We start from the raw sequence: 24,535 nt of genomic DNA on the forward strand, positions 1-24,535 counted from the left end.
CTTATGGCAGCAAAGAGTGTATTGACTATTATTGACTGCACTGACAACTCAAATAAAAACCACAGCACCCTTTCGAATAAAACCTTGATATAAAGCTAAACTGTGCATTTTGTAATAATAATAATAATCCTTGCATTTGATGTAGCGCTTTTCACGTCTTCTAGATGTCTCAAAGCGCTTCAAGTGAATTGACTGTATACTTGTAGGCAAAACGAGGCAGTCAATTGCACACAGAAGTGTCCCACAAACAGTCGTGGACCGAAGTGACCAATTTATTATTGGGTTTTTTTCTTGAGGGATTATTATTATCAGGCATATGGAGTAAGGAAACTTGGCTAAGTTTTCGCTCTGCCGGGAAACGAACCCAGATCTCTCGCTTGAGAGGCGAGTGCTCTAACCACTGAGCTACAGGCCTAGCTCAATTCACAAGAGGTGATTCACAAGTAAGAGGTGAATTGCCATGTAGTGATTTTGAATGTGTGGTGTATTTCAGTGGGTTCATGTCTTCTCTCACATTATAAGGCAGGTTTCTATTAGATAAACAGAAGTGGGTGACATAAAGTAAGGAATTAAGTTTGTGGTATCTGATAATGTGTTCTTTGTTTTAATTAACATGCTATCAAATAAATATGTAAAATGGGATAAACATGCAAAGAAATTCAGGCTATATCAATTTGCGGGATGAATATGCAATCAAGAATAGGACTGAAATTTGAACAGTACAAAGCCCAGTAATTGCACTTATTGGATCTGGCTGCATTGTAAACATCCACCTTGTGGTCATTAGGTTGCAGTGTGTTTGCTTATCTCGCTTTACCTCTCTAACTTTGTGTGTGTGTCTCTGGTTGTGTATTTACTCTCTCTCAGTTTGTATGTGTTGTCTTTCTTTCTATATATGTTAATGGGGTTAACTTCCACATGTATGTGTATTAACAGCCTAAATCTTCAACTTTTGGTCAGACATTAAGGCCCCAATGAGCTAAAATTTCCTGTAACTAAACATGAACAAGAGAGAAGCCATCTTGGCTAATGCCAACATCTCCTCACTTTGGCTCTGATCTCCTCAACCTCCCAAGCTTCTCTTAAACTTACCCAACCAATGTGCAACCTTGGTGTCTGGTTCGATTCTGATCTCTCCTTTCTTTCTCACATCTAGTGATACTGACTCACATTGCTTTATTCACCTTTTGCATCAACTGCTTCCACCCAATATTACACTAACTGGCACCAAAACCCCTTTACCCACACATTCTCTTGGCTGGATTTTGCTAACACACTCATCCCTAGCTTCGTCATCCATATTCAAGTTATCCAAAACTCCATCATCACTCACACCAAACTCCATATGTCCACCACCCCAGTCCTTACCACTGGCTCCCATCTCTTAATGGACAGATTTCAAGATCGTCACTCAAGTACAAATTCTTTCATGCCCGAGCACTTGTTCCAAACTCTCCAATCTCCTTCTACCCCACTCCTCTGCCTGCCACCACCACTGGGATAACTCAGTACCCTACCTGCACCACCATTGGTGACTGAGCTTTCCAATTCTACTCTCCTAATCTCTGGAGCTCCCTCTCTCAACCTCTCTGTCAGGCCCCTTTTTTAATCTATCTTCAAGTACCGGCCTCAAAATTAACCTTCTTGACCATTTCTATGGTCACCTCCTCCTTCCCTCCCTGCTCGGCATCCAGCCCCACCCTTGTAAAGATGTTATTTTACATGCAGGACGCTATATAAATGGAAATCTTGTCTCTCTCTAACTGTGCGTTTGCTTTCTCTCTCTGTAACTATGTATATGTGTAGTGTGTTTCTCTCTCTTTAATCCTGTATATACCTGGATCGGGTTTCTCTCATTGTCGGATCACGGTTCCACTCAGGTAAATTGCAAACCTGGAAATGTCACGCTTCTGTGTGCGGCTATTTTTTTCCCCCAACATCCCAGCTCTATTTCACTTCCACATGGATTCTCCATTATTGATAAGCAGACACACAGATAATCGATGGGCAGTTATGTAGTCTTCTCCTGTAGTGTGAGGTAACATTGGGCTCAAAATCTGTGATATGTTAATTAAGACTAGTGATAATTTTCATATGGCGTATAAATGCGACCAACAAATCTCGTTAATAATTAGACAGTTGATATGTATACACAGTCGATAACTGAAAGCCATGCTCCTGACTTTTATGACAGTGGCTAAGACAGTACATCAGACTGCAGGTTAGCAGGATGCTGATTTAAAAGTATTGGTAATAGCCGATATCCCATGAACCGGCAAATCAATGCTGTGGATTTACGAATCAGTTTGGAACTCAACCATTGTAACTCAGTTAAGTATTGTCTTTAGTTATCGACTGTGCTGGGAGAACCAGATTTTAAGAGCACAGAAGGAGGCCATTTAACCCATCATGTATATGCCAGCTGTTATACCTATCTGCCTTTTCTCCATAAACTTTAATATTTTGCCTTTTCAATTTTTTCTCTAATTCCATTTTAAAACCTGTTAGGAATTCTGCTTCAACAATTTTGGTGGGGCATTCCAAGTCCTAATAACTCTGTAACACAAATGCCCTAACCACATCACTTTGTTTTTTTTAATAAATGATGTGAAATTTAAGTCTTCTCGTTACCAACTCACCTACCAGTGGGGATAGAAATCAAATTGTGAACCACGACAACTATTTAAAATGTATGCAGGTAGGTTCCAGATTGCAGGCAACCCCTGATATCACGTAACCACTTCTTAAATCCAGATCAAAAACATTGGAATTTGACTGGTTGGAACTACAGCATTCAGATTGATTCAATGCATATGTTCTTTGGTTCTGCATTATTCTCAAATGTGACTAATATCTAGCATTAGAAATTGAAAGCATCACTTTTATTTAAGATGTAACATTGGAAAAACCACACATCTTGAAAAAAAATGTCAGTGTTCAAAGTGCTAACATTTCAAAGGAATATATGATTTTTATTTATATGAAAAAGCTTTCTTATTTTAAAAAAACCTTTACTATTTACTGCTGTAAATGTCAACTCATTGTGATATTTTGTTCAAAATGTACTTCTACATTTTTCTTCAAACTGTCACACAATCAGCCTTTCGTACCATAAACCCAACAAAATCATAACCTTTTCAATCTTTATATGGAACAATCTATCCCTATTGTTTGTTCGGTGTGATTTACTACAAAACAACACAATTAACTGCTGTCAGTAATCTCGGTGGCAATCCGGTGTTGCTCTTCAGAAATGGTGAAATTCTGCATTCTGACTGTTTGACTTCTGAGTTCACATCAAGAACTCAGGATGTTAGTCCGTGCAATGCAGATTAATCAGATCTCTCTTTTGCCATTGTACGCTGCTACTGTAAACATCGAACTGCAACAAGAATCAGCAAATCTAAATGGCGCTAGGAGAAGGTAAAGACATACCTTTGCACTTTAGAGTCTCTCAGTGCTGACAGAAATCTCTCTTATTGTAATAGATAAATAATATCTGCATTTGATATAGGATCTCACCACGTCAAAATGTTCTAAAGTACTTCACACAGTGAATTACTGCTAAATGCTGTTATGTTGGATAATGTGGCAGGTAATCTGCGCAAGAACATCTGACAAAACACAATATGATGGATGACCGATTCATCTGTTTCAGTGAGAGATAAAATACTGTTCTTGGAGTATCATGGCAGTTAAGCAATGTTTGCATGTTATTGTGCCATCAAGTTTATTGTGCCGAATGACTCCTGTGAGCTGTGTTGCTGATGCTACGTTTAATAACGCGATCTGTCATGCCATGGGAATTATCTCAAATATATAAAAATCAGGAACATGTTAATGGAGGTTATCACGCACTGTTTGCCAACTGCAGCAAGGAATCCCATTATAAGCATACATCAAAAGTTCTACTGCGGCCACAAAGCCATGAATAATTTAGTGATTCAGATGCAATGGGCTGAACATGTACCCTATCCTCCCCTCAACCCTGAGGGGAACATTTCTATGTTTTTATATCCAGCGATGTACGTCATTAAAAGAAAGGCATTTCTCGGTGAATTTTAATTCTCAGCTGAGTGTGGGTTGTCAGTGTTGAAGAATGGAGGATGCCTCCTCTTTGAATTTGGGTCATGGTAAATTAAATAGGAATGGATTATTTCCATTCTGATCAATGTCTCAGTAATGAAGGAGCATGGATATAAAGTGATGAGAAAAAGAATTAAAAGGGTAGTTTAGGGGAAAAACATTCTCTACACGAAGGTGGCTGGAATATTGAATTCTCTGCTCAAAACCATTGTTGAATCAGATTACATAAATCATTTTAAAAGGGAATCAGATATTTTCTTAAATAGAATAATTATTGTAGGAGGAGAGTGCAGGAGAGTGGGATTGGGTGGAATTAGGAATTACATTATGCATATCATGTTGAGAAAAACCCAAAGCAGACTTGGTGGCCAACTTCTATGTTACAACATTCTATAATTCTACAAGAATCTAATTATTGTCAAACACATTAGGTTTAGTATGATTCAAATGGATGCTAACACTTCCTCAACTTGGAGCCAACAATGTATCCCCAACCCCAAGAGCATGCTGGCCACCCTTGTTGTTACCGTATCGTTCTCGGGAGAATAATAATAATACATACATTAGTGTAGCACCTTTCATGTCAGGAGGACGTCTCAAAGACCTTCATAAGATTCACTGTAAAATGCAGTCATTGTGTGTTTTGTGGGCGAAGGGATTCAGCTATTTCAGGTCAGGGAAAAAACAAAGTGAAAATTTTTATTGCTTTATATGAAGTTCTCTCATATTTCAGTGCTTTTTTTTGCATTTGATATATCTGCTCATATATATATATAAAATATAGTATATCGAATATATATGCCAAATAATTTTGCTTGAACATTATCTGATTTGCTCATTCTATCGGGGTAATAATCCCTCAAATAAAAAATGTTGCTTAATCAACTACTGTTTGTGGGATGCATTTTGCCCACAAAATACACAGTTACTACACTTTACAATATAATCTGTGAGGTGCTTTGTGACATCTATAGTGATAAGGCACTATAACAAATGCAAGGACTATTATTGTTATGGTGCCTTTCACATCAGGAGGTCATTTCCAAGCACTTCACAGGATTTACTGTAAAACTCAGGGGCTGTATTTTGTGGGCAATAGCAGCAATAACCGTCAAAAAGCCAGGAAGTGAATGACCAATTTTATTTCGAGGTTTGCTGGCCAGGAAACATGGGAAACTTCCTTCCTTTGTTCAAATAGTGCCATGGAATATTTAAACTCCACCTGATCAGAAGGATCAATCCATTTTAATTGTCTATTATGACAGAATTTCAAAGCAATTTGAGGTTAGCCTCAAAAGGGTTTTGAACATTTGACATCATTTTGAAATTTGGCTTCCCCTAGCCACTACCGATCTCAACAGCATCCTTTTGCTTTGCATCACTGGACAGAATAGCATGACTAAACAAGCAGACAATAATATAGAGCAGCAAGCTCTATAATTTGAGGTGGATAAATGACCCCTGGACTGTACAATGAGTGCTTTAAGATGTGAGGTTAAAAAGCACTTGAATTATCCTTCAGGCCTTTTTAATCAATTATGTAGCAATTACATTCACTTATTTCGTTTGAGAAATATCTGAACTGCTTATTCTTAGCGTGTGGTGAGGTTTCACGATAATATTGCAGAGGCTGGCCCTCACAAAATTTCTTTACAGCTTGTTTGACATTCTACCTTCTGCAGACCTAGATGAGGTTCTTGTAAGGGTCTGATCAATTTGTGACAAACAACTTTATATTCATTCGAGAAGCAACCAAGTTTGGTTTGGCAAGGATTTTACAAGGTTGTAACAGTGAGAAAACAATCCCTGAGGACAAATCCCTTAGGATTGTTATTTGCAGAGTAGGATTTTATTTGTATATCTTTGGTGAGAAGTCTATAAACCTTGTATTTTAGCAGCAGATTCTAACCAGCTTTTATATATCAGGGAAAATTATAAATATTGGAAATTCTGCAGCCAACACAAGAAAAGGAGTGCATTTTTCTTTCTATAGTATATGTCAAATGAGTTTTGAAACAATATTACAGGTACAAAAGTCAATAAATTATTCATGGGAGCTGTGATTATGATTTATGTCGCTTTGATTTGTATGAATCCTTGTTTAGTACAGTTTACCACTGCAGCCTCTCACCTGCTGACCTAGTTCCCTCTATAATGGAATCACAGGGCTAGTATGATAGACTCCAGTGGGGTAAAATGTTCTACACCTATGGTTCCACCATATGATTGCTATTTCGCTGGCAGAACAGAGTTACAAGACAGTGTAACTATTTAAATGCCTCAATAACGATTAGAGACTGGAAGGATTGTTTTTCTCATGCAGTAGTGGATCTGTGGAATGGATTTAAAGCAAAAATAGTTAATACTATATGGTTTAATAGGGTCGAAGTTATGGTCTTCCGAAACACATTCCATGTTCATGGAACCCTGTTAAAATGTGTTTTGAATAAGAGGACTGCCGAAACCCATCTGAAAAATTATCCTATTCTTGAATTGGCGCTCATTGGCGCTATCTCAAAGCAAACGGTAAAGCGCCTTACCATGTCATCAAGATGTCTCAAAGCGCTTTAAGGAATATACTGTAAAATAATGTGATGCTCATCTTTTGTTAGTGAAAAACAGGCTTTCCGAGTTTATCCAGGGGAAAAATAAGACCATAAGACGTAGGAGCAGGAGTAGGCCATTCGGCCCCTCGAGCCTGCCCTGCCATTTAAAAAGTTCATGGCTGATCTTCTAACTTAATTCCATTTACCCGCCCTATCCCCATATCCCTTAATCCCTCTATCCTTTAGAAATCTATCAACCTCAGTCTTGAATATGTTCAAGGACTGAGCACCCACAGCCTTCTGGGATAGAGAATTCCACAAATTCACCACCCTCCAAGTGAAGAAATGTTTCTTCAACTCAGTTCGAAAAGGCTGACCCTTAATCTTGAGACTACAAGCCCTAGTTTTAGAATGGCCTAACTCAATCTGTGTTAGGGCAGAATCCTGTGAATAAGGCAGAGAACCCATTTCTTTGCTCTCAAACTACAGTCGAGGCCCAGTCAAAGCCAAAGATTTCAGCAAGACTTTGATTACAATTTGCTAGGATGGAATAATATTGAGAACTATTGTTTTGGAGCGGGAGGGGAGGGGAAGTTGGGGAAAGCACCTTTAGCAAGTTCAAGGACTAGTCAATGTGTTGAATATCATAAGGTCAGTAAATTCCATGGCATAACACCATGGGTTTAAATTACCATAACTGCACCTTGCAATTTTCATTCTATTAAATTGAAGGCCAGAGATGTGTTACATCAGTTAATACATCAACAACAACAATAGCAAGATTACATTTGTATAGTGCCTTTCACGTAAGGAGCACGTCCCAAGGCGCTGGAAGAGCTTCTCATAATACCATTTACTGCAGACTAAGTTCCAGTCATTATTGATTTAATCCAGACTCTGAAACAAGAGAAATTAAAATTGAGGAAGAAGAAAAAGAAAACAAAGAGAAAAAAAAAGTAAAAATGACCCATATCCTTACCGTGAGGTTCCATTATTTCCCTACATATATGACAATGATTCATTTCTCCTTTACTGTAGTTTACAAGCAAGGTTTGAACCCTCATATGCAAGTGCAAAACAAAATCATACACCATTGTTTTGAGCACACTTCAGGGATCCAAAGAGTAATGCAATTCATTAACCAGCCTGACCACAATCTCATCATTGCGCAGAAGGAAAGAAGTCATTGCTGAGATGCAGTGTGAATTCAACGAACACTTTGTAATAAATGAGTAAGTCTATTGTGTATCAATAGTGGGGTTGTGAGAAACACAGATAAAGAGAGCTTGGAGTCTCTCACGGACACTTTAGATTGACCTTGCTCTGACTTTAAGCATCTGCCTACTCAACTGAAGCACAAACAATAACCCAGAGGAACAGACCTCATAATTAGCTTATTCCTCATTTACTAACATGGCCGAAATCACCCATGTGTGCTTGCAGTTTGCATTGTTGATGCACAGCGGAAAGATAATTGATTTTAACTCAACATTATTAACCACCAACTTCTATTTAGCAACATTAAGTAATCTGAAATGAGCAGCATTTGTGTACGAGTGCAACATTACCAGTCGTTCAATCAATTATTATGTGATAAAACAGTTTGAAATAAGCCTAAGAATAAATTTTAACCCCTAAAGTAATAATCTTTGCATTTGATATTGCACCTATATATAAAAAAAATTGATCACTCAATCCATGGCTGTTTGTGGGACACAGCTGTATGCAATTGGATGCTGCATTTTGCCCACAAAATATAGTCACTACACTTTACAGTGTATCCTTTGAAGCACTTTGAGATGACTCAAAGACATGATAAGGCATTATATCAAATGCAAGGATTTATTATGAAGTCAAATCATCTCAAAGCGCTTCACAAGAATGGTTGTAGAGTGTAGTGGTTGTGTACTTGAAGGCAAAATGGCAACCAATTTGCATATAGCAATATCCCATAAATAGGCATGAAATGAATGATGATGGTATCTCGAAGACTGTTGACTGGGACCCTGGGAGAAACTCACTTCTCTTTTTAAATAGTATCATGGGATCTTTATTGTCTACCTATACATACAGACCGAACTTCAGTTTAATGTTTCATCTGAAAGACATCACCTCCAACAATGCAGAGCTTCCCCAGCACTGTATTGCAGTTCCAGTCTAGTCCATTAGGCCTGATGTGGGACATATAATGGATGTTCTGTTTCTTTTACTGATTTGCATGAAATAGAATAATGATGGTATCAAGAATTATTTTCTAATATGTTACTCAGATCATATATTTTAGATATTAGAGTATTGTAATCAGCAGGCAGTTTGTGTCAATATCAGTATATCAGCAATTCTAATGGGAGCAATTAATGGATTTGTGTTCTTCAATATTAACTCTTGAAATGTAGTTGAGGTGACCCAGGACATCCACTGTGGTGAAGCCCGTGAAGTTAGATTTTAACAAAAATGTGTTTATTTTTTCATACAATGCTTTCAGTGAACTGGTTCTTAAAGTCAGGTCTCATCTAACTGCAGTGTCACATTGAATGAATACACACGGGCAAAGCTTCGGTGCAAAAATTTTCTCTGCTGACATTACCTTTCTGTTTCCTTCACTTCTCAGCATTTTATTAAAATGTTTAAACATATCAGAAGCTTTAATTATGAAAGAAATGATCTCCAAAGTCTTTTTATTTATTGCTGCTGCATTATTTAAAGTTTGCACTATTGTGCCATTTTTAGGGAGTGGGGGGAGAAAAATAAATCATATCTTTGCCTTCTATCAGTTCCAGCACTTTATCTTCCCAGGGATAATTGCTTATCATAGTAACCAGTCGCTTGATACTTTCAGTGGCTTCAAGAGCTCAGCAAAGACAGACAAGGTGCTTAGGGAACGAATTGATGTCCAATAGTTTTTACACAAATTGGGTAAAAGATCAAACATTTTTCAACTTGCCTATTTTGTTTTTCATTTCTCTAAGGCTTCCCCTTTCTTCCCTTGATTCCCTTAGGATATAATTCACTGAACTAAACAACAATAATGCTCTCAAGTCCACGGTGTTAATTTCCGAAAGGATTCAATAAGGTCATAAAAGGAAGGGTGAGGAATAAAATTGCTTTTAGCTGAGATGAAACTCTTGATCATATCTGATTGTATCAGCAGCATTGTGAAAGTCACAGGTGTAACTTAACACTGGTCGATTAAACAGCCATATACATTTAGGAAGGATTACAATTATATACAGTGATCACAACATCATTAGGTTTAGAGCACTTATGGAAAAGGACAAGGAACAATCAAAGGTGAAGATACTCAACTGGAAAAGGGCTAATTTCAGTGAGTTAAAAAGAGACCTATCCAAGGTGGATTGGAAAGAAAGACTAGCAGGTAAAACAGCTAACAAGCAATGGGAAGCCTCCAAGGAGGAGATAGTTCATGGACAGAACAAATACATTCCCACAAACCTCCCTGGATGACTAAGGAAATTAGAATTAAAACAAAACAGAAAAAAGAGGCTTATGATAAATGTCAGGTCCAACATACAGAAGTTAATCAAATAGAATATACAAAGTAATAATAACAATAATCCTTGCATTTGATATAGCGCTTTTCATATCTTCTTGACGTCTCAAAGCGCTTCACTGAATAGACTGTAAAGTGAATTGACTGTATATTTGTGGGCGAAACGCGGTAGCCAATTGCGCACAGCAGTGTCCCACAAACAGTTGTGGATTGAAATGACCAATTTATTATTGATTTTTTTTCTTGAGGGATTATTATCAGGCGTGGAATAAGGAAACTTGCCCAAGGTTTCACCCTGCTGGGAATCGAACCCAAGTCTCTTGCTTGCAAAGTGAGTGCTCTAACCACTGAGCTACAGGACTCCATAGAGGAGAACAGAGTACAGAGGAGAACTGAAAAAGGAAATAAGAGGGGCAAAGAGACAATATGAGAAAAGATCAGCAGGTAACATAAAAGGGAACCTATGGTATTTTGTAAGTATATAAAGAATAAAAGGTTAGTCAAAGGTATGGTGGATCCAATTAGGGAACATAGAGGAAATCTGCCTGTGGATGCAGGGATCGGTATTTGGACCACTGCTCTTTTTGATCTATATAAATGACCGGGACTTGTGTTTTGGGAGTACATGGCAAAAGTATTGGATGAGTACTGATGCCACAGTTTCAGAGGAGAGGGTAGAGAAATTGGACAAGATAAGAATAAACTGAGAGGAGGTACTAAAAAGGTTGATGGTGCTCAAGGAAGATAAGTCACCCAGTCCGGACGGGATGCATCCGAGGTTACTGAGGGAAGCAAGGGTGGAAATAATGGAGGCTCTGGCCACAACCTTTCAATCCTCTTTGGACACTGGGGTGGTGTCAGAGGACTGGAGGGTTCCAAATATTACTCCCCTATACAAAAAGAGGCAGAAGGATAAACCCAGGAATTAAAGGCCAGTCAGCCTAATGTCAGTAGTGGAGAAACTTCTAGAGACAATAATAATAATAATAATCCTTGCATTTGATATAGGGCTTTTCACGTCTTCTAGGCGTGTCAAAGCACTTCACAGAATAGACTGTAAAACTGAATTGACAGTATATTTGTGAGCGAAATCCAGGACAAAATATATTTTCACTTAGAAAAATATGGGTTAATAAAAGACAGACAACACGGATTTGTAAAAGGTTTTTTTACGAAGTAACAGAGAGGGTGGATGATGTTAGTGTATTTGATGTAGTTTATATGGATTTTCATTTGATAAAGTGCCACATAAGAGACTTGCAAGCAAAATAGAAGCCCACGGTATTAAAGAGACAGTGACTGCATGGATACCCTCGAAATTAGTTTAAACCCTTCCCCACAGGTTACCCTCCCTGCAAGGACACAAGTCCCAGCCCCGTTCAGGTGTAACCCATCCATCTTGTACAAGTCCCACCTGCCCCAGAACTGGTTCCATTGATCGTGGAGTCCTGTATCTCAGTGGTTAGAGCACTCGCTTTGCGAGCGAGAGACCTGAGTTCAATTCCAGGCACAGGGCGAAACCTTGGGCAAGTTTTCTTACTCCACACACTTAATAATAATCCCTCCAAAACAAAACAATAATAAATTGGTCATTTTCAATCTACGACTATTTGTGGGACATTGCTGTGCACAATTGGATGCCGCGTTCGCCCACAAATATACAGTCAATTCACTTTACAGTCTATTCTGTGAAGCGCTTTGGGATGTCTAGAAGACGTGAAAAGCCTATATCAAGTGCAAGGATTATTATTATAATTATCCAGGAACCTGAAGCCCTCCTTTCTGCACCATTTCTCCAACCATTTATTCATATGTTTGATCCTGATGTTTTGATACTCACTTGCACAAGGCACTGGGAGTAATCCAGAGATCACCACCTCTTTAGCTTTTTCCCTAGCTTTTGATACTCTCCCTGTAGGATCTCAGCCCTTTTTTACCCCTATGTCATGGCTCCCAACATTGACCACAACTTCTGGATGTTCCCTTCCCCCCTGTAGAACGTTTTACACCCGTTCCATGATGACTTCAATTCTGGCTCCAGGGAGGCAACGTACCATGCAAGAGTCACGTCTTTGGTTACAGAAACGCCTGTCTACTCCTTTCACCATTGTGTCCCCAATGACAATTGCATTGACACTCTTGTGTCCCCCTATGCATCCATTTGCTTTTGAATCCCCTCTCCAGAGGTGTCATCAACCTCACAGGTATTCAGTACAGAGAACCGGTTTGTGAATGCCACACTCTCAGGGAATTTCTGCACTGCCCATCTCCCCTTTTACTACCATGCTGGATGGTCACCCATTCACTCTCCTTCTGAACCCTCTGTGGGGTGACCACCTTCCGAAATGTTCATTCCATGAACTCTTCAGCCTTCCGTATGCTATGTAGTGACAACAGCTCTCCTTAAGCTTAGAAACCCTGAGCTCAAGCAGCCACAGGCACTTCTTACACATGTGTTTGTTCAGGGCACACAAAGTATCCTGGAGGTCCCACATGGCACACATTGTGCATGTAACTGGTCTCAGCTGCCCTGCAATATTCCTAGACATATTTTATATAACTATTATATATTTTATAATTATGCACCTCTTTACCCCTCTGCATCGAATTTCCACTCTCACCAAATTCCTTAACAGAATTTTCACTCTGTTCCACCTCACTCAGTTACCTCCTTATGCTGCTGGGCTCACTGATCAAGATAGATAAAGCTGTTAAAAAAGCATACGGGATACTAGGCTTTATAAATAGGGGCATAGAATATAAAAGTCAGGAAGTTATGATGAACCTTTATAAAACACTGGTTAGGCCTCAGCTAGAGTACTGTGTTTAGTTCTGGGCATCAAACTATAGGAAGGATAATAATAATAATTAATAATAATAATAATCCTTGCATTTGATATAGCGCTTTTCACGTCTTCTAGACATCGCAAAGATGTCAAGGCATTGGAGAGGGTGCAAAGGAGATTTACCAGGATGGTACCAGGAATGAAGAACTTCAGTTATCAGGAGAGGCTAGAAAAGCTAGGATTATTCTCCTTAGAGCAGAGAAGGTTAAGAGGAGACTTAATAGGAGTTTTCAAAATTATGAGGGGACTCGATAGGGTGAAGAAGGAGAAACTACTTCCACTGACGGGTGGGTCGGTAATCCAAAGGCACCAATTTAAAATAGTTGTTAAAAGAAACAGAGGGGAGGTGAGAAGAACTTTTTTCACACAGCGAGTTGTTTGGATCTGAAATGCATTGCCTGAAAGGGTGGTGGAAGCCAACCCGATAACAACATTTAAGAGAGAAGTAGATAATTATTTGGGGAGGACAAGTTTGGAAGGCTATGGGGAGAGAACAGGTGAGTGGGATTGATTTGGATAGGTCTTTTAAAAGAGCCGGCACAGGCACGATGGGCCGAATGACCTCCTTCTGTGCTGTATAATGCTATGTCTATGATTAGTGAGTACAACAATATAATACGTACTCTCTTCATGGAGGAATGCACCCTGAGAACTGAAGCTTAGGGACCCCAGAGTGAGGGCTGGTTTAACTGCAAAGTTTAACCAACTAGAAATGCGTTGCTTTTTATTACAGCTACAAATTCAGCTATAATAATCATAGAGGGACAAAGACTGTCCTTTCATCTCTGAGGTGAAGTTGAAGACTCATGGTTTGAAAATCCCTGTCTGTGGACAACCAACAATGCAATTTGTCATACTACTCAGGCTCACGTGAAAGAGGCTTCAACTATCCTTTTGTGATTGAATGACTTCCTCACAGTGGCTATTCTAATTCAAGCACCTTTTGATTTAACCATGCCAAGCCAACATGCTCAATCACAGTCCATACATATGTTGACCATCCAATGTGATGATGTAGTAATGCTGAGGAATGGAGTTGGAGGTTGTATGTTTAGGCCTGTGAGGCCCCAAACCTTATCTAGTCTTAACCTGTTTTAAAATAAAAAAATGCCTATAATTGTGGAATATGCTACAGTGACAACAACAACTTGCATTTATATAGCAATCTTCACGCCAGATGGCGTCTCGGAGCACTCAGAGTGACTAGAACTGTATGTAGTATTCTAGGTGCAGCCTTACAAGCGCACTATGCAGTTCGAATATGATGTTGGAGTGTATCTCAACTCAACAGATTTAGTAATATAGATCAGTATCCTGTTTGTCTTGATTATTGCTGCTAACTGTGGTAAGATGAACTACAAATTAAGATTGACTTTAAGAATTTGCCACAATTTTGCTCAATCTTAAAGTTAAAGACCTAATAATTTTAATGATAAAGGGGAAGACTAGTTGCCATCCTTTGGTTCAGATATTAAGCCAGATCCCATTTGCTTGTTAAAGATCCCATGGCACTGTTTGACAAAAGAAGGGATGCTCTCCTAGTTTCTGAACAGCAATCTCATGATAAAATTGGTCATTCACTTGACCAATTTTGCCATTTGCAAATTGGCTGCCATGTTTGCTCCAAATAACAGTTACCATATTTAAATCATAAATTTAATTGCCTTGAGACATTCTTCCAATGTGAAAGGTGCTGCATCAAAATTATTAGTTAATAGTAATAGAGAAAGTTAATTAACTATTATTTATTGGTTAATATTAACTACTATTAATAGTATTTGAAGTGTTAAGACTTGTTTATCAGCAGCCTAGAGGCTGCTTCCCGCTGTATGGTAACAAGGAGATTAGAAAAAAACTAATTTGAAAAGAAAATGACAATAAACATCATGTCTAACTTCACAGGAAAACTATTATTTTGCTAGCACAACCCTCATTTATTTGGGCATTGTTTTGAGGAATGCAATCAGCTCATTACAAGTTTCTATTCTCTGTACCATCAAGGTTGCACCAAAAATGCCCTAAAACCAAAACTAACAGTGAAAAATTTTAAATCCAACAAATTAAGTTCCTAATCTGGTCCTTTTGAAAAAGAATGAAAGTGGCCAGCAGTAAAATATTTGCTGCCAGAGTCAACGTCGACTTCAGATGTAATCATGCAAATTAGGATATTTCTCTTTATGTGGGGAGAATTTCAGTGACATTTGAATGACATTTTGATCATTTCAAAAATTGTTGCCAATTTAATACACAAAATTTCCAATTGTACTTGTTTTTCTTCTGATCTCCTACACTTATTTCATGTTGAGAGAATATTCCAAAAGGACTCGAGATCCTAGTTGAGCGTCGGAGCAGGGAGTGGAGGGTGGCAGCTGACAGGGTGAAAAAGATAACCAAAAGCACATTGTGGGACTATTGTAGCTATTGGCATTCTTGGCTTAACTCATACATGCAAATACAAAAACAAAGAAATGTACTGGCAGATTTCAGTGATGAATTCTCACAGCTTTGCTGCACAGAAAACATATGCTTAACAGCCTTTCCGATACTCCATAAACTTCAAAGACATACCGTACAGTTTTTATTGAAAAATGAAAAGGGGTTTCGCTCTCCTTTCATCTCTTTTTGCACTATATTTATGAGTTTTAGATCAATGGTTTAATATGGATTTAAGATACGAGTTTGACTTGTGTCCTTCTGACTCATCATATTCCCTCCTGTCAGTAAAACTTAAAAGAAAATAGTTGAAGCTGAAGGCAAGCCTTGCACTGAAAGGGTAACTACAGCAAAATAATCCATCTGGATTGCCACAAAACACTTGTTACTCAGATCTGTTGTACTCTGAAGCTGGAAAAAAATGCTCTCCAGATTTTCTTTCAGTTCATGTCCTGAATGCTTTTAAGCAGTTATTTGCAGAGAAGCTTGCGAAGACTGAGGGGAACCTCTGTGTCTTGTTTGATTGTTATCTGTGCTTTAATCCTCATATTCGTACTCTGACCTGCTCAGCTTCCACCACCTCTTTAACATTGCTTGTCTCCATCACTACCTCTCACCCTCAGGTCGCAGAGACTCTAATTCATGCATGCATCACATCCAGACAAGACTATACCAACTGCTCACTGGACTACCCACCCCTTCCCTTCCCAAGCCACAGACAATCAGACTCCATGTCTTACTGCAGGTGGCTATGGGCTGCATCATTGTCAGAGGTTTTGAGAATGGAGCTGAACCGTGTGGTCATCAGGAAAGCAGTTTCACTCCTGACCTGACAACAGAGGGAAGATCATTGATGAAGTACAGGAACTTTTGTAATAACGTCGTCTAGAGCTGTGATGATTGTCAAAAAACGACAACAGCACAACTTGCACAGAGATGTTGCTCTTATGAGTTCCTCCCGCTCACAATTTGCTGTTCGAGACAAATAGGATATTGGACCAAAAATGTTTAGAATGAAAATAGCTGAAGTGGAGTGGTGTCTTTCCAAAATGGGTCTGCATTTTGAAGCAACAATGCCTTTGCTCAGATTCAGCAAGTCATTCTATCACTCTATTATTCTGTATAATTGCTATGCCCACTTTGTATTCATCAAACTCAGAACTCCTGCATCAGTGAATAAATGAATCCAGACCATCGTTATAAATGAGTACAGTCATGCTTATCTGAAATGCTGTCATCAGGAACCATGCAGAAACCATATTAAAGGCGATGGGCTGGGGAGAGTTTGTTAGTTTCTCTGCTACAAAAGCATTGGCAAATTGTCTTTCACTGATGACGTTAGGATATTTATTTATTTTTGGCCGGCTATGATTAATCTATTGAAAAGATTACTCACACAACCAATTTGATTTTGGAAATCAATTTTATTTTTCTAGAACATATTCAATGTACCCTCATTCTGCATGAGTATCTATCTTAATATACATACTTCAATCTTACATTTTAACAATAAAGAATCTCTACGTCAGGGAAGTATCCAGACATGACTGTAAGATGACCTTGACATTGAGTTTTAGGGGTCAAACTGGCTCATTTGGTAGCAATCTCACTTCTGAACCACGAGGCTGTGAGTTCATGCCCCTCACCAGTACTTGGAACTCACATCCTCTGGACTGACACGCCAATGCAGTGCTGCTGGAATGACGTTCAAAGTGCCATCCTTTGGACGTGGTTTGAAATGGATATCCTGTTTGCCTTTTATTCAGAAAGAGGAGTTTCTCCCAGCGTTCTGGCCAGCAATGCCTCATTAAAAAAAATGATCATTCACTTCATGGCTGTTTGCAAGACATTGCTGTGTACAAACTGTCTGCAAGTTTGCTCAGAAAATACACAGCAAATCCTGTGAAGTGCTTGCTCATAATTATTATTGACTGACTTTATTAGCCGGGATTCTCAGTCTGGTTTGGTATTTTATCAAACTGTACTACACACCAGAAAGGGAAACTTGTTTTTTTTAAAAAAGTTAAAAGTAAGTTTCTGTGCAGTTACAAGCATTTCTCTGAATGTTCTGTGGAAAAGCTAAACAGAGTCCAAACATGGAAGCATTGCAGTGCACTTATGGCATGATTTTGATAAATAATAAATAACTGCAGTCTGTTAAATGTTTCATCAATAACTTATTATTTGTACTTAATTTGCATAACATCCACATTAAATTAGATTTCAGTCAGTGACACACAATAGTCTTTAACAATGTAAACATGAAATGTCAAATTTCAGAGCCAGAAGATTCCCAGTCCTATAGGGAAACCACCCTGGTAAGTGCAATGGAATAACTACAAACCTTAAAAATACAAGCCTTAGATTCCAGTATTTACGGTCCTTGCTCACACTTGAAGAAGACCAGTGGGTGAGGTGCTGGAGGTGAACGACGAGCATAGAACACCACCCCACCCAGCAACAGACAATGGAATAAATCCTGTTTGGTTTGCTCACACGAGTTTACATTATTTATCCCAATGTCTTCTGTGGAGGTTGGGGAACGCAAATGTGTGTGACTTACTAAGGAGAGCAGACTTGAGAGAGGCCTGGTGAAAGGAGAATATGATGGGGCAAAGGAGACACTGCACAATATGTCCAGAGATATCAGAGTAATAAATCAATCTCTCTTTTTCTTTCATTGATGATACTTCAGATATCAGATTTTCTTTAGCTCTCTGGAAACACAAATTAAGTGGGGTTTTGCTGCACAGAGGGTATCGTTGGGCATATCTTCGTGTCATGCTACACACAACTGTGGAACTCAATACTGGAAGCTGTAGTTGAAGCAAATAACAACAAAGTATCTAAAAGAAAACACAATGTGTACATGATGGAGAAGGGAAAAATATAGGAGAGGGGATAGGCAGGGATAGGGCCTTGTGCGGAGTACAAACACTGGCAGAGACTAGTTTGGCTGAATGACCTGTCTCAATATCATTTCACTGTATGTTACCTGGCCATAGGCACAGAAATAGGCCATTAAGCCCCCAACTAGTCCATATTTGTGATTATACTCCACATGTCTCCACCCTTCCTCACCTCCCCTCCCTCTATTCTGCTTGACCACATGTATTATTATTATTATTATTATTATGTATGTGTGGTTGGGAACATGCAGCTACAGCCCCCTGAGCTTTATGATAAACAAAGTGTCAGTCCTTGAAGTGTTTCAAATTGCTACGGCAACTCAAAACCATTTAAATTTGAGTGTGGATTAAATAATTGAACAACCTATAACTTTGCCTCGGCCAAACCAAGCCATCTGCCAGCCCTCCCATTATTTCTATTGCTGAGTTCTGGAACAGGAATTTGGGGACCCCTGATTCTTCCCCTGATTCTTCCCCTGATTCTTCCAGCTATGCCAAGGCACGGCGATAAATGATTACAGGTTCTGGCTTGTGACAAGAAAGTTCGTAGCAGGCAGAGGAATGTATTTCTTAACACAGAAGGAAAACAACATGAGTTACCAGGAAAAGATGTTTGAGGCCAGGACTCTGAAAGGACACAATCCAAAAGGCTCATGGGCCTTCCTTATCTAGACCAATCTTGTGGGTTAATTACAATAGACTGCAATTGTTAGTCAATGGACACAGAGAATTTTAAAATCTTTCTTGTACATCTAACATTTTATAATATATAAATATAGAATCATAGAATCTTACAGCACTGAAGGAGGCCATTTGGCCCATTGTGCCAGCTCTTTGAAAGAGCTATTCAACTAGTCCCGTAGCCCTGCTATTTTTTGCTTATAAAATATATAAATTAATATAATATTTTATAATATATTTATAATGATGTGATAAAGCACTATATGAAATGTAAGAATTGGTATTGTTGTTATTTTAAAACAAGACTGACTGCAGTAACATGAAGATTCCTATGCAGAATGTAATCTTAAAAGTTCAAGATAAATATTCAGTCAGCTAAGAACAAAATATTCATTCTGCGAAGATTAGCAATTTTTAAAAGTAGAAATGAATACAGGCAAAAACAGTATATATTCATCTGGATGGGTCCTGGGATTGTACTTACTTATTTACAGCAATACTACTGCTGTATTCTATTAGTTGGGTTATCACTAAGAGCAGGAGCTCTCAGTATGTGGATTTGTAATGTAGTTTTACTTCAACATTTATTGTATTGAAGTAGCTTTCTGTGATTTTCTTCAGCGACTCTACAAACAATGTAATGAAAGAGTAGGAACTTGCATTTGTAAAGTGCTTTATCCTGCAAATTGTCTCAAAATGCTTTGCAATAGTTATTCTCAAATGTAGTGAGTAAACAAAACTGTGCCCAGCAATAGTGTAAATTTATTTATAATATTAATAACCCTTGTGCAATAGCACCTTTCACATTCAGAGGATGTCTCAAAATATTTCATAGGATATATGTGAAGTGTAGACTCCTTATTTTCAAGGAGTACTCAGAAGCAATTTGCGCATAGCTCTTTCCCCAAATTAGACGAAGTAAATGATCACATTTATTTGGAGAATTGTTGGTCAAGGCACCGGAAAAATCTCCCCATTCTTTTTTGAATAGTGTCAAGCGATCTCTACGTCCACTTGAACATGCAGAGAGGACCTCAGTTCAAGGTCTCACCTGAAGAATGACATTTCTAAAAATGCACCACATCCCCAGCATTGTATTGGAGTGTTAGCTTAGACTTTATGAGTTCAAAGTCATGACATGTAACAACAACTTGCATTTATGTGTGCTCTTCACACAGGATAGCATCTCATAGTACTTGATAACATGTATTTGATATAGTCCCTCTCGTGTCAGCATTTCACAGGATCCACTGTATAGTGTGGTGACTGTATTTTGTAAATTGGAAACAAGAGAGGAAGGTTCAGAGGAAGCAATGACAATGGCAGTGTTACAACAACTACACAGACTTGCATTTGTATAGAGACCTTCATGTAGAATGTCTCAGAGCACTGTATTAACAAAGAGAGGCAAAGAAAGGATTTGAGAGGGAAATAACACGTAGCACTGAAGATTAACAAGAGTTGCTGATCATTCTGGCAAATAAGTTTCCCACGTATTAAAAAAAATATTTCAATGACATTAAAATACCTGATCTCAACCCCTTAAAAATCAGTCATGCTTTGTCAGGCTCTCCTCTCACCCCAAAGAGGCTTCCAAACATTGCCTCCGTAAACAAAGAGATTCCCAAACATTCCCACCACAAACAGAGATTTGTGGTGTTCCCTCAGCAAACTAATTCCCAAATATTCCCACCGCAAAGAAATTCCCAAACATTCCTTCCACAAGCAAAGAGGCTTGCAAACATACAGATAAAACACACATAATAGTCATTTTCTGTTAAAAATAAATCCACAAAAACACTCTGTCCTGAAGAACCAATAACCTGGTCCAGCTGTTAACCATCATCTGTGAATCATCTGAAATGCTGTACACTGTCCAGTGTCTTGGGATGTCCTCCCAATGTGAAAGGTGCTATACAAATGTAATCTTGTTGTTGTTGTTGCGCTAAGAAACACTACCTTGTCGCTGTTCCAAAATAACCCTCACAATCTTGAATCTGTGCCCTCTTGCCTTGCTGGCTTGGTGTTTCTGAACCTATTTTTCTTGGTTTACTTAATCCATTTAGTATATTTTACACCTCAATAAATTCAAGGCAACGCATTTCTTTCAACATGGAGATTATTGGTTCCTGGTACTTGTGCAATGTTGCTGTCTGTCAAGGAAAACCTCTAGCAATTTTTGGATCTCCAGACTGTGTGCAGATCTCCTGTTGTGGGATTAGCAATTAAACACCTTGATGTTCATTGATGTTAAAATAATTAAAGGCCTTTCATGCCTTGCTTCCTTCTGTTGCAGGCCCTTTACCGAATGGTAGACATGCTTCACACAGCCATCTCGTGCTGGCAGCCGATCCTAAGCTTGGCTCTCATTGTTGCTCTCGTGGGCTCCACCATGGGCTGCCCAGCTCGCTGCGAGTGTGCTGCTCAGAACAAATCCGTCACTTGCCACCGCAAACGATTGACTGTGATTCCTGAGGGCATTCCCATCGAAACCAAAATCTTGGACCTGAGCAAGAACAAGCTAAAGTCCATCAACCCGGACGAGTTCTTCTCATACTCTTTACTGGAAGAAATCGATCTCAGTGAGAATATAATAACAACTGTGGAACCTGGCTCTTTCAATAACCTTTTTAACTTGCGTTCCCTTCGTCTCAAGAGCAATCGTCTAAAACTAATCCCCCTGGGTGTTTTCACAGGGTTGTCTAATTTGACCAGGTTGGATATCAGTGAGAACAAAATAGTCATTTTGTTGGATTACATGTTTCAGGATTTACACAATTTGAAGTTTCTTGAAGTGGGAGACAATGATCTGGTTTACATTTCGCACCGAGCCTTCAATGGCCTGCTCGGACTGGAGCAACTTACCCTTGAGAAGTGCAACCTTACAGCAGTACCAACAGAAGCCCTCTCTCACCTCCACAATCTGGTAAGCCTCCGGCTCTCCCACCTCCACGTCAGCTCCGTCCACACCTACGCCTTTAAGAAACTCTACCGACTCAAACGCTTGGAAATCGACCACTGGCCCCTACTGGATGTCCTGCCCACCAACAGCCTCCATGGTCTGAACCTCACCTTCCTGTCCATCACCCACACCAACCTCACCGCAGTGCCCTACACGGCATTCAGACATTTGTACCATCTTGTGTACTTGAACCTGTCCTTCAATCCCATCAGCATGGTGGAATCGGGCTTGTTGCAGGACTTGGTGCGGCTGCAGGAGCTGCACCTGGTCAGAGCGCAGTTGCTGACCATCGAGCCCCGTTCCTTTCAAGGGCTGCGTGCCCTGCGGGTGCTGAATGTCTCACACAACCTGCTGGACACAATGGAGGAGAGCGCCTTCCAGTCGCTCAAGAGCCTACAGGTGCTGGCCATTGACAACAACCCACTGGCTTGTGACTGCCGCCTCCTGTGGATCATGCAGAGAAGGAAGGCATTGAGGTTTGCGGAGGAGCAGCCCGTCTGCACATCACCGGAGAGCTTGAAGGGCAAACCCTTCAAGGAGATTGCTGACGTTTTCCTCTCCAGCTACTTCACTTGCCAGAAGCCCCACATCCAAGAGAAGAAGCTTCAACACCTGTTGATTGAGGAGGGCCAGGTGGCTCAGTTCATTTGTCGGGCAGATGGGGACCCTCTCCCAATTATTTCCTGGCAGTCCCCGCGCAGAAGGATGATCACAGTAAAATCTAATGGGAGAGCCACAGTCCTGGGTGATGGCACCTTGGAGATCAGGTTTGCCCAGGTTCAGGATAGCGGGCTGTACCTCTGCATCGCCAGCAATGCTGCCGGTAATGACACTTTGTCGGCCACGCTGTTCGTCAAGGGATTTTCCGAGCATCTGCACGGAAACAGCACCTCTCAGTACATGATTGATCTGAACAACACCCACTCAAATGGTACTCATGTGTACATGACGGTGGCGCTGGACCTTAAGACCATCCTGGTGTCCACTGCCATGGGCTGCTTCACTTTTCTGGGAGTCGTCTTGTTTTGCTTCCTGCTCCTTTTCGTATGGAGTCGGGGGAAGGGCAAGCACAAGAACAACATTGATATTGAGTACATCCCCCGTAAGACGAACGGGGCCATGTCTGATGCAGATCAAGGAGGCCCGAGGAGGTTCAACATGAAAATGATATAACGTCAGCAGCAACATGGTGTTTTTGTTTAAATCACCCATCAGGTTGTCTCTTGCTGGTTATGGGGCTACATCTACAGTGTGATGATGCGGCCTGGCTCGACAGACTGCCAGGGGATATACCTGATTACAGCCGATGGTACAAAATAAACAAAAACAACTACTAGATTTATTGCAGCAGTGGGCAAGAAGTGGAGTTGCTTTCACAGTGCCTGTGCCTTGAGGTAATGGAAAAGGTGGCATAGGACACTGGATGTCTTCACAGACCCGGCTTGAATGACGGCCAGTATTTCAGACATTCAAATGTGACCAATCTCACAAGTGAACCGCTTGCTCAAGTCAAGAGAAAATCATTCTACATTTTATATTTCAACTGCCCTCTTCCTCCCCACTCCCTCCCTCCCTCCCTCCCAACACAACCCTCCGATAGGAATGAATAGGAGGATTCAAGTCTTCTTCATTACATGCCAGTGAATTTGTACTGGAATGACAATGATTTGAGAAGGATTGCACCAGTAAAAATTCAATGTTGCAGATTACTTAGTGGAGAGGGGAGGTATGATAAAGTTGTGGAGAGAAAGGCATATATGTTTGTGTGTGGAGGGTGGGGGGAATTTGTTTTAACGAAAAGGATTTTTTTTAAGCAATATGAATAATGTTGTGATTAATTGGTGTACAATAAACATATGCCATCATTAGTTCTTTCAGAAGAAGCAGTGCTGATACTCATAGTATATGCTTTGTACACCTACAGGTTTGGTCCTAATATTGATTATATTTTAAACACAAAGAAAACTTTCCTATCCAAATACAAGACAAAAACTGAAAACAGGGGTAAAAATCAACTCAAAACCTGATTTGAGTTAAAAGGTATTATTGCTGATTTATTTTCTGCATTGAATTTGTGTGCAGTAGCATAAACACTGTTAATCTGTAAATGACCAGTAACCTTTTGAGTCATCCAAACCGAAAAGGTATAAAATATGTAAACAAGGAGAACACTCACTTGGGTCTTGTCAGTGTCCCCTTAGTCAACCCCTTTCTGAATAGTTACTTTCTGGGAAGTGTTTTAATGATCCTTTTCTACTATTTAATGTGAAGGAGGGTCTCTGAGATTAATTTGTGGGGTATTGGTTTCTTTTACCCTAGCTGAGACATATTGGGCTTGGTTTTGAAATGCCCCTGCCCACTATGAATAACATTACCATTGCCCTGGCAAACACAGCACAAAAAGGTGTTCAGTGAGTCGCCAGACGACGACTGCTTTGGTAGACCGTATTGCAGCATGAGTTAGCACTTCAAGAGTGAGAGGAAATGTAGAGGTGGGCGAATGAAGGTGAAAGAATTGGCTGCCAAATGGGCAACTCAGAGGTCAGCAATATTCAAAGAAC

At 39.7% G+C, this 24,535-nt stretch overlaps 1 protein-coding gene across 1 annotated transcript in view; it reads left to right on the forward strand.

Moving 5' to 3' along the window:
• Positions 1-23,325, forward strand: part of LOC103177712 (leucine-rich repeat and immunoglobulin-like domain-containing nogo receptor-interacting protein 2) — a 46,868-nt gene extending 23,543 nt beyond the window's left edge. Inside the window, exon 2 of the mRNA XM_007892018.2 lies at positions 21,309-23,325. Coding sequence (XP_007890209.1) covers positions 21,321-23,147 — 1,827 coding nt within the window. The 5' untranslated portion in view covers positions 21,309-21,320 and the 3' untranslated portion in view covers positions 23,148-23,325. The remainder of the gene's footprint in view (positions 1-21,308) is intronic.
• Positions 23,326-24,535: the final 1,210 nt, after the last annotated feature.

Source organism: Callorhinchus milii, unplaced genomic scaffold (genome assembly GCF_018977255.1).
Source record: "Callorhinchus milii isolate IMCB2004 unplaced genomic scaffold, IMCB_Cmil_1.0 Scaffold1, whole genome shotgun sequence".
In the NCBI taxonomy this organism is placed as follows: Eukaryota; Metazoa; Chordata; class Chondrichthyes; order Chimaeriformes; family Callorhinchidae; genus Callorhinchus; species Callorhinchus milii.